Here is an 11,689-nt window from a genome sequence, read left to right as displayed (position 1 = left end):
TTTTACCTTTTCTGCATCTTGTTCAAAAAGCCTGAGCTGAAAGCATTGGTCCAATTTCAACTTCCGGACATGCCACATCTGATGCAGATGCTGCCGCGTCGAGTGCAGCCTGTCCAACATAGTGGACACTTTTGGCAAGAGGTTCTGCAAGTCCGCATTCCCAGACCCAGAGTTCTTTTTGGGGAAAGTCTCACTGCTCTGTATCCTCTGCAGCAGTTTTTGCCCTTCCAAGTCCAGGTCCTCAATAGGGGCTTTGATGACCTTTTTCTTCAGCTGCGAATGCTCTTCGATCATACTCCTAGCTGCCTCCAAGTCCTGAGGCAAATCCTTTTTGGCCAATATGTCCTGCAGCTCCTCTAGCCTAGAGAGCATGTGTGTAGCATTGCTAATGTAATCCTCAAAGGCAACTCTGATTTCTATCCATTCCTCATGGTTATATTCCAAGCAGCCATCAAATTCGGGGGTTAACTGAGAAGGGTCGACAACTTTGGTAAGGCCTTCCAGAGACACCATGTTTGTCTGGAAAGCAGCAAAGATCAAATGTTAACCATACAATGAGACACATTTAAAGCACTGAAAAAAGGAGCGTTTAATTAAAGTGAACTCCAGGGAGCTATGTGGGTTCTGTGTTGTGGTTCAAAATGGTGGCGGCTAGCCACATAAAGGAATTTGGACCCCGGCGTGTAAGGGTGGCCTGGGGTCCAGCAGTAGCAGGGTCGCTGCTGGCTGTGCCACTGAAGATGATAGTTTAGGGGCACTATGGCATTATGTACTGTGTGTGGGTTGATGCAGAAGGGGACTGGGGGGGTCTCTATCCACCTGCATTCAGGTTCTTTCCATGTGTGAGCAACAGGAGGGGGAAGGGGACGTATCTCAGTGATAGAGCATCTGCTTTGCATGCAGAAGGTCCCAGGTTCAATCCCTGGCACCTCCTGAAATCCTAGAAAACCACTGCCAATCAGTGTAGACAATACTGAGCTAGATAGACCAATGGATTGACTCAGTGTAAGGCAGCTTCCTATATTCCTGTGGAAATATTTCTAGGCGATATTTCCAATTTTATGCCATTCTTGTATTTTCTGGGGGGCGGGGGTTCCCCCCTCCCAGGCTAAGCATGCATAGGATAAGGTTGCCATTCCACCAGTGTAGCCATGAAATATCTCCCTCTCTGGTATAACTGGAGTACAGGAGTGCCTGTTCTGTAGTTTCCTCAGTAATATTGAAATGGGGGGGGGGTTTTAACAGGCCAAGTATTAGCGATACAAAATTTCTTTAAATACTGTTAGAAGGGAGGCAGGTTTCCCTCCACTTTAGATACCCAACATTAGAAAGAAGAAATTCAACTTTGTTGTTATAAGTTACCTCAAATTCAAACTTGGAGCTGCCGAAGTTAGTCCGCTGTTTCTGCCAAAAGTTGTCTGGCTTGATTATCAGTGCAACATGAATGCAACAGGGAAAGGATTCCTGCAAGATCTTCAAAAGTGGCTTAATAGAGTCCCATTTAGATCCACGCATATCTACAATAACCGTGAAACCTCGTTTACACACTTCTTCACTAGAAGGTAAATAAGACAACAATTAATAGAGGCAAGCATGGTCCCGAGTGCCAGCCTGGCTACTCTGTCTGCCAGTTCTATTCTTGTCCTCATCGGTCAACTCAGCAGGTTTTTTTACCTGCAGAAGGATAACATCTAACCAGAGATTTATACAACTTGGTAGAATCAAGCACTACTATGAAAGAACATTTTACACATACACAATGCACACATGAACACATATCCTTGCGTCATTGTATGACAAGCAGCATAAACAATAGCACAACAAATGAGCAAGAGTGGACCAGGATACTATTTTCTCAGTTATAATGTGCACTGTTTATTTATTTCCTCCCCTGCACAACAGGGCATATGTCCTAGGGAGATCATGGACACAGAAGTCCCGCAGTTGTGTTCTCTGGAATATAGGGGTATCACCCAGCCAACCAGATGCCAAGCGGTCTCAGTGCACCTCCTCAAAGGTTCAGGTCTCTCCCTCTTTTCCCAAGACATTAATAAAGACGCAACAGGTGCTCTTAGTACCCCAGGCACCTACCTAGTTTACCTCTTGGACCAGCCCTGCACTAGCAAATAAAGCACAAAATGGTTTTAGTAAATTTTTAAAATTCATTTTCACATAAAACTCAACATAGAAGCCGACTGTAGTGTCAGACCCAGATATCAGTTAGACAATATTTACGACATCCTCCAGTACCAACACCTACACCAGCACCACCTGAAAAGGGCCTACTACCTTACAGGAGTTTCAGAATGTTGATGGCATGTGAGCCTAGGGAGAAAAGAAGTTTAAAGTAGCTCACGCTGTTGTCTGTTGATGGAATGTCCTAGTTCCTTGAAACTCTAATTTGCTCTTCTGGGATTGCCAAGGCTGAGAATTTACTGCAACATTTTGTTGCAGATTTCCCACTTGTACATTCCACTAGCAATTTGCATTCTGCTCAGCTACATGCTCTCGGCTGCTCCTAGAGATCTACCTTATCCTAGCCTGATTCCACTCATATTCCCTCTCCCTTTACCAATAAAAATACACTAGCTTTAATAAGAAGCATTGGCTACTCTAGCAAATGCTACCAGTGCCTAAATTCAGCCTGGTATTCAGCCCACACACGGTCTTTTGGAAAGCTCAGAAGCCCTGCAATTCATAACAGTACAGCCAGCTGGCTCTTAAGAGAAAATCTGCACTTCACTACAATTCTGATCAACTGAAGGTGAGGCAGTCAGTTCAGATGTGAGCTATTTCTGGGTTGAACGGCACTCTTGCAGAGTCATGTTTAATACCATTTATAAAGTGTAAACTTTACTCTGGGATTAATACTCAGTTCAGCAGAATGTATTCTCCCTGTGAAATTGGCACCTTTCTAAGAAAAAGAAGCAGCTTTAGCCTAATGTGAACTAGGAAAAACACGTCTTAAGTGTTGAAATTTGCCAAAGTAGCTAAATTGAGCAAAGCCATTGATAATGCTCAACAGAGCTAGCACTTACTAGCGCAATAGGTCACATTTTGTGCAAAGCCACTTTCTCCCTTGTCCAATACTGGTTTCTTCTTTTGCCACATTATTTGGGACAGCTTAATCAATTCACAGAGTCAAACAGTAAAGCTTTTCTTGGATGGGATCATTTCACGCAGCAGGTGTGGGGTTCCATAGTTGCATATACAAACATATCCCCTCCACACCTAGAAAAATTACATGTCAAAGAAAATACTAGGTTGAACCTTTCTTTCCCTGACATGTTTTTTTTTGGGGGGTGGGGGAGCGTGTATATGTGCATATACACACATTCCCGCCCCCCAAAACTGTTGCATGAGGTGGTATAGTCCAGGTAAAGTGTTTATCACTTGATTCTATATGCTGTATAAACTGGCTTCTTAGTCTGCAGTACATTAGGAAAATCAGCAATAGCAATTCAGACTTTGGCTGCAATCCACAACTCACTTTGCACTCTTGTTAAAGGGTAATAACCTTGGAATACAGTTTTTGTTTTGTTTTGTTAATGGTAGCCCTGATCATTCAAGGGTGAAAAGGCCCGGAAAGTAACTTTACTCCAAGTCTGTGATGATCGGCTGCTCCTTTGAGCATTCTGAATACTCCAGAGCAGCGTACTTGGTTGCTAAGCTACCTTTCCTTAAACAACTGGAAGGTTAGAGGAACGTGACCTTGATATGAACTCGCACAGGACTCCTTTTAAACTTTTTTGACACAATGATGCAAAGTATACACAGCTTCAAATCATAATACAGGAAAGGTACCCTTACCTAGGAATACAAGCTAGGTATGAAATGAGCCTCCTAAGGTCCTCTTGTCGTATTCTATCATGATTGCTGCGCGCTGGAAATGTTAGAATGGGCCCTCCACGCTTATCTCTTCCCCCTGAAAAAGAAACATATTGAATGAGTGCCAACTGTAGGGTATGGTGTACACTGGCGATAAGAGATTCTGCCCAGGGGAGGGATACAATCCGACAGCGTGCATTTGAGAAGACAGCATGGCATTTCACACATATTTATTTCTGCCAGCATAGCTTTAACTCAATACAAAGGTGTTGCCAAGATATGTTAAGATCTTGCTTAAAACAAAACACACACCACTGGGGACAAGCAGTTTACAAAGGTCTTGTTTTTAGGACTGTAACAACCATGCTGAATACACTGGAAGTACAAACTTCATATTTATTTGATCACATTCGTATTCCAGCTTTTGTCCCAGTACTCAAGAGTAGCGTTCAAAGCATGACCTTTACATTCAAAACAATTTTAGATAGTAGGCTGAACATTTATTTTAGATTTTATTTATGTTCTTATATGCTATATATATAAATAAATATAAAAAAATCTTATATTATAGTCTTACATTATATATTAATGTTCAGGAAGGTGGTGGCTTCATGTGCCTTCAAACCATATCCTGGGACCTGCCTGGGACCTAGTGAGTTTTCCAGGTAAATGGAGATTTGAACCCAGATCATCTGGTCTCTAAAGTTATCTGTTGCTCACATCCATCTGTTGCTGCCTTTATCTCTGCCATCCTTCCCCACTATTCAATTTAGACTGCAAGCCACCTTTTGCTTACCAAACTCTGTAAAGCACCTTATACACTTACAATGGTGTATAAATTACTAGCACTAGTACTAACACTTCACAATGGCACTTATAAAAGCTGAGAACAGAAAGCCATTTTTCACTGGAGCAACACGACCACTACAAAACCTAAAACAGGATTGTTCTTTGAAGGCAGTACAGAAAAAAAAATAGCCCTGCCCCTACTTCAAGGACTTCAGAGAAAGCAACATGGGATTCCCAGTTAGTCTCTCATGCAGGCAGTGGCCAGACACAGACAACCTTCGCTTCAGAGCAGCAGCTGTATCAAGCAACTTTACATCCATTATTGGAGCTCTTGAAGGCCACAAGAGAGAGAAGCCAAGGCATTTGTAAAACCAGCAAAACTCTGAGCAGCAATGAACACATGGCAGAGTCAGCTGCATGCACAGCTTGAGAGATGAAGCTGCCAGAACTGGCTATGACCTCACTGGATGTCTGCTCGGCTCTTTTCTTGCCTACCTGCCCCCTTTTTGAGAAAGGATGTTCACCAAACCTGCCATAGCAAATTTGTGGTCACTGCAATGCTCACAGGTCTAAGGAAAGTGGCAAAGGAATATTTGCCCTTGTGCTCCACTTCCATCTCAGAGGCTTCTAGGACTATTTCCACCTCTGACTATGCTACCAGCTTAATTTAAGTTATGATGAGAGGGAAGAGGGCAGCCGTCACTAACAGCAGTATTTACTACTTAAAAATAAAGCCACAAGGCAACTTTTATTGGCTCAAGATTTAGAGCTGCTGCACTGGAGCAAAGGCACAAGCACTACTAATCTCATCAGTAACAACTTCTCCCATAACTGTACAATTTTATTTGTTTTTATATTCTCTTCTAGGCCAATTTTCCAGCTCAGTTTGGTTAATTAGCCAATCAAATATGGTACATCCATGCCATTTGTTAAGATCTGCCATGGAGTTCTCTCAACTGTCCTTAGCTGAGGCCTTCTATATTGCAACTCGGGGAGAGCCTTTTTGGTGGTGATACCCCAATTTTGGAATTTGTAACCCACTCTGAAATTGTATTTCCAATTAAAACCACATCAGAAATGTTTTAAATTAAACAAATTTATATAGCTGCATAGCTTTTTTTAAAAAAAGGAAAATACAAGGAAGGGGGTATTTTTTTTCTCTTCATTGTTTTCATGGTCTGGCAAAGTTAGTTTGCAGATAAATTGATCACACTGAAAAATGGGAAATAAAACCTTATATGTTTGTGACACCTTGTATGATAGCATTTTTCTATACACCTGCAGAAGAAACTACTCTTGTGGTAGAAAATGCCACCAAATAGTATTTGGATAAGCATTGGTTTCCAATATACCAAGATTGGCTCGTCTCAAAATATCCTGTCAGGATAAATCAACGTGTACCATTATTTTATTGGGGGTGACATAAAAAACTTACAGCCTACACCTGGAGTAGCCCTGGGCTCCTTTGTGAGTAAAGGTGGAACATTCATTCATTCATTCATTCATTCATTCAATCAATCAATCCAACAAAAGTTACTAGCCTTCAAAAAAATTGCTAGGCTGCTAAGAAGCAAATACCATGCATTTGGTTGCAGAAGAAAGGGCTGTCCTTTCTCTGTGGCTAGCACAGAAATCTCCTCCCTTAGTGCATTCACTTATCAGTATGAAATTCCTAGTCACCTATGGCTACTAGGAAGTTGTTAAATATAAGGCTGATCTAAGGCTTAAATTTCAAACCTCCATGCTGGAGCTGGTTTAGATGTGGAACACTAATGTCATTGTAAGACATATACTGAGTGCTTTTCCATCACAAATGAACAGCCACAGCTAGCCTCCATGCACTTCGAATTAGTGAGAAGAGCTTTCAGGCCAAGAGCACTATTTTCAAGCAGGGCTGAGCTCTGACATTTCAGGTTAGAAATTAAGCACTGTCTACCATAGGCATAATACACTCAAAGTTAAGTCAGTCCAGGTCTCATGGCTTCCAGATTAATAGTTAACCTTAGGTGGGGAGATAGCCAATTAGGTGGCCAAACAGAGATGGCCAGCTAACATTCAGTCTCTGACATTGCCACACTGCTGAATCGACAAGGTATCAGACCCCCACTGGATATTTCATCCTTAATCTAAGGCTGCTTTGTTTATATCCGGATGTTAAGAGTTGCTCTGATTTGCCTTTTTGTTCCTACAACCTAGAAGTGATACATGCGTCCCTGAAAGCAAAATGTAAATGTACTGCCTTCAAGTCGATTCCGACTTATGGCAACCCTATGAATAGGGTTTGCATGAGGCTGAGAGGCAGTGACTGGCCCAAGGTCACTCAGTGAGCTTCATGGCTATGTGGGGATTCGAACCCTGGTCTTCAAGGTCCTCTAAGGAGGAGAGGAGGGGAGTGAGGAGGAGTATGAAACAATAATCAAGAACTGTTGCAATAAAATCCTGGGTTTTTTCCAGCACTAACATTTAACAATCACCGCTGATCAGGATTCACACAATTTTGGGATAGAAGTATACCAAGAAAATATGTTCTCCCTTCTCCAGATAGTTAAGGATTGTTTTACACATTATCATTTTTCCTATACACCATTTACACATGGGGCAGCACCCATCTCTGTCCTGAAATGCAAAAGCAAGAACCCACCAATTCTGACTAGCCTTACTAGCCAACCATTATTTGCGGTCATCATTGATCCTGTCCATCTCCCAAGTTTTCTGCAATACCAAAAACAATATGGGTGAAGGGCACTGTGACATTCTTGGTGTCCTCTGGAAAGTCCTCATCCCTCTCTTTACCCTGTCTCCCAGGGGCCATGGGGAAACCCAGGTTAGATGGGTGCCTAGTTATTCCAACTTTACCGTAGGGACTAAATCTAATCTAATACCCACAAATCAGCAATAAATACCACCACCTACTGGGTTAACGAGTTGTTGGGCTCATATTTTATTGGAGAGAGACATAATTGGGATACCAAGTGAAACTTTACACTTCCAATGCCTAACCACACACCTGCTCTACACTCTCTTATTAACTTGCCTTAGAAGACAGTAGACTTACACAAGGGGCGAAATGATATTAATCAGACTCTCCCCAGGTTAGAACACACAGTTTAACCAAGATGTTAATTCATGTAATGAACAAAATGGCCACAGAAGTGCAGTCAAGGAAATAAAAAGAGCAACATCATTTTAACTCCAAATACCTTCCCCAGCTGATACAATAGGCAGGCAGGTTGTATATCTTATGCTGCTACAGAAGATCCCTAGCAAAAGGCAGTCATTTTGAGACCATCTTGGTGAAAGATGCAACATGGAATCCAGGGTGCATATCTTCTGCTAACTATAGATCAAACTATCCCAACAAAAGTCTAGGCTATGTATTTATAGGAAACTTGGCTGTCAAATTGATGTGAGAGCATAATTTGATTTAGGGATGGTTTCCTGGTGCAAGACATATTTATTTATTTATAGGAAAAAAATCTGTCCCACCCTTCTAATGCCTATGCATCACTCAGAAGAAGTCTAGGCTTGTCCTGACCAACAATCAGTGCTTGGGGTAAAACAAAGGTCAACAAAATGGCTGCTACATGCAACCTTGATCTTTATAAATCAAGAAAGGCAAACCCATTCAGATACAAAGGATTATATGAATTTCTATAATTTAACTGATTCTATTGCTAACTCGCCATGACACAGAGGTCTCAAAATGTCTAGAGAGCAAAGTCAAAGGTGAAACTCCATTGCTAGTTCCACACTTAGGGGAGAGGTGTGGGTCTACCTTTGAGCATGTGGCATTCTGAAGGTCCTGAGTTCCTTTCCCAAGGACACTGTCATGTCAGACATGGGGCTGCTTGCGGGGTGGGGATAGGAGAGGTCTTGACAACCAGTGCGAGTGCTTTTGTGGACTCTTGTGAAACAGTCAGACAAATCATACTTGATCTCAGAAATCTTCCCTATTATTTCCAGGGATATTTTCATTCTGCTGAAAGGTAATATCACATCTTTGGGTCATTTGTCTACGAGGAGCAGAGATGTAATTTTCACAGGAATAAGGCTTTATCCACTGTTAGTTCACATTCTTGCATCAGTTCTCTCCCATCCTTGTTATAAAGCGCTGGCTAGCTTGCAATTGCTAACTGTGGTTTCACTGTCATTGGGCTAAAAGGGCTGCTGTTACATATTTTATTTATTACTATATTTATATCCCACTTTTCTTCCAAGGGTCTCAAAGTGTTGTACATAGTTCTCCCACTCCATTTTATCCTCACAGCAACCCTGTGAGGTAGGGTTAGGCTGAGAGACTGTGAGTACCCCAAGGCCATCCAGCAAGCTTCATGGTTCAGTGGGATTTCAACGCTCACCTCCCAGGTCCTAGTCCCAATACTCTAACCACTACACCAAACTGGCTCTCATATGGTTTAATACCCAACTATTGTGGTCCTTCTCTCAACTATTCTGTTCCTTCTCCCTGCATGTGAAATTGACTTACTCAGATAAGAAGGCATATATATATATATATACACACACACACTCCAAACTACAATAATTGTTTTGAATCCTACTACCTTCCTTGAAATAATTACCTTTATCCATGTGCTCAACTTTTGCTAATGCAAAATTTTGATTCCCAGTATAAAAATTGTGAGCATTTGCTACATCTCTAGTTGAAATCAGTCCTTACTATCTAATCAATCTTTCTTTTTGCCTCATCTCCACAGTCCATGAAAATTTGTCTCAAACTAGAGGCTTGCAGACAAATTCAAACATCCATGTGAAATCCAGTCCTTTGTCCAATTCACCATCAACTTCATCACTATTTCTTGGCCCTCACTGACAGCACAAACAGCATAAAGCCCTTGCTAATCTTAGGGACCGTGAGGGTTCTTCGAAGCCCCTTGTCATCTCATCTGCCCTTTTCCTCAATCCTTCCCCTACCCTCTGTATTTCTCTCTCAGCTCACTGCAATCTTCCTTCAGACACCTTGCTCCTGGAGCTCTGTCTCTCTTCGCTTCGTACCTCCTGGTACGTCTTCCAAAAGTTCCCGCCCCGTCCAATCTTCAGCCATAATGCTGTTCTTGTCCTCAAGCCTATGCAGAGCTTTAATCCCAGTGAAACAGATGCTTCATCCCTCACAGAAACTGACAACTTCGCTTTTAAAAAATCCTGTTTTTAAACATTATTATATATCTCACCAACACGAACAACAAACCAGACAATCAAACTAAACTAAACTAAAATCAATACAACCATCTGCATTTAACAACTGGAATGTTTGTAAACATTCTGCAGCACTCACTCATCTAACCGATGTTCAAGGCTTCACCACAACAAATGCAATGCAACAGATTCTGCAAACCACCCACAGACTTGGCAATTAGATTTATACAAATACAAGTTATGCAAATAAGTTATGCAGAAGAACGGAACCCTTCTCCTCCAAGCCGTGAGGAAGCCAGAGAAACTCTTATCAAAACAAAAGATGAAAGCAGAAGAGAAAAGGCCACAGAGGACCACCGGATAAACAAAGGTCCAAGATGGTAGGAAGTGATGAAAGGAGAGGCTTGTAAGAAAGGAAAGTAGCATTTAAAATAAAAGGTGATGCTGGTAAAATATAACGAACATGCCAGGAAAGGGTGGTAAAGAAGCACATGGGGAGGAAATTAGGGCAAATGATAATTCATTGCTTAGTTATCATCCAAATCCCTGTGCCAGGTCTCACGGAACCAAATTCAGCTTACAGCAAGGGTGGCAGCTCTAACAAACAAGCTACAAACAGCTTTCCGATTGGTTTTCGAATAGTTGCAAACAGTAGTAGTAGTAGTAATTATAATAATCTTGCTAAGTGTTTAACTGATGGGACGTATTAGTAACAGAGCACCTGCTCTGCGAGCAAAAGGACCCAGGGCCAATCCCTGGCATCTCCAAGCAGAGCTGTGAAACACTCCTGTCTAAAACTCCAGAGAGCCATTGCCTGTCAGCGCAGAAAATATTTAGCTGGATAGATCAATGATCTGATTCTGCACAAGGCAGCCTCCTATATTCCTAACATAGCTCTTTGGAGACTGCATTGCATATAGATTCTCTGCACTAACGTGTACAACTTCCCTTCAAGGCATGTCAACATAATTATCTCCATCATGCAGATTTGGAAGGAGAAAGGCAGGTTGAGAGTAGCTTTCCTCAGCCCACTAAGTAAACTTATGGCTAAGATGAGATTTAAACCAGAGATTTCTGAGCACTAAATTCTTATTAACTCACTAATACAACTGTATCAGCAGCGTTAGTGTGGGTTTTTTTTTTTTTATGAAGCAGCTACTTGTCTGAACCCAGCATCTGAATTTGACAAATAAATCTGGGCCATGGTGAGAGGACAGACTTACAGTTTTGACATCCTGCAATTTCACACTCCTAAACCAAACAAAGCTAGGAGGCAGAACACATCTTAAGCAGGCAGTTGCTTAGGGATTGTGGGCAAAAAGACGGCTGCACGATAATCCCAACAGCTTCTAAAGTGTTTAAGTTTGAAAAATTGTCACAGCTGTAGTCTGTTTAACAGCCATAAGCCATTAAAGCAACTTGCCTGCCAAAGTTACCTAGTGCTGTGTACAGGCCTACAGCCAGTTCATTTCCACGTTAAGAGTCAGATTCTTTCATTAGTTGGTTTTCAGCCCCTACTCTTCCCAAGATTTAAAAACCAGACAGTTTTGAAATACTGTAACAGCCCCAGGCACATGATATCAGCAAAGCAAACCCATCAGAAACAGTTTAGGATGTCTTACCTGGCTCTGGTGCTATTGGGTTAATCAGTCAAGACAGCAAAGGAATACAGACGTGACTGTTCTATTAACCTCTCTAAAAGAGCAAATTATGAGCAATAAAGATTACATTTAGGCCCATTCTGCACTATGTATTTCAAGCAGCAGCATCCCACTTTAAACAGTCATAACATCCCCCCCCCAAAAAAGAATTCTGGGAGCTGTAGTTTGTTAAGGGTGCTGAAAGTTGTTAGAAGACCCCCATTCCCATTACAGAGCTACAATTCAAAGAGTGGTTTAACAGTCAATTCCTCTTCCCA

General features: G+C 41.8%; 1 protein-coding gene across 5 annotated transcripts in view; it reads right to left on the bottom strand.

The window, feature by feature from the left end:
- Positions 1–11,689, bottom strand: part of TRIO (trio Rho guanine nucleotide exchange factor) — a 279,134-nt gene that overhangs the window by 197,910 nt on the left and 69,535 nt on the right. For 4 of the 5 annotated variants that reach the window (XM_061589413.1, XM_061589410.1, XM_061589377.1 and 1 more), the window contains exons 3-5: positions 3,811–3,925; positions 1,363–1,555; positions 7–519 (exon numbers count right to left, since the gene is read on the bottom strand). In XM_061589413.1, coding sequence (XP_061445397.1) covers positions 7–519; positions 1,363–1,555; positions 3,811–3,925 — 821 coding nt within the window. Of the gene's footprint in view, positions 1–6; positions 520–1,362; positions 1,556–3,810; positions 3,926–11,689 lie in introns of those variants that run through there. The other variant, XM_061589393.1, reaches the window with a different exon arrangement.

The sequence above is a fragment of the Rhineura floridana genome, chromosome 1, assembly GCF_030035675.1.
Source record: "Rhineura floridana isolate rRhiFlo1 chromosome 1, rRhiFlo1.hap2, whole genome shotgun sequence".
In the NCBI taxonomy this organism is placed as follows: domain Eukaryota; kingdom Metazoa; phylum Chordata; class Lepidosauria; order Squamata; family Rhineuridae; genus Rhineura; species Rhineura floridana.
This window is presented reverse-complemented; position numbering and strand designations above follow the sequence as displayed.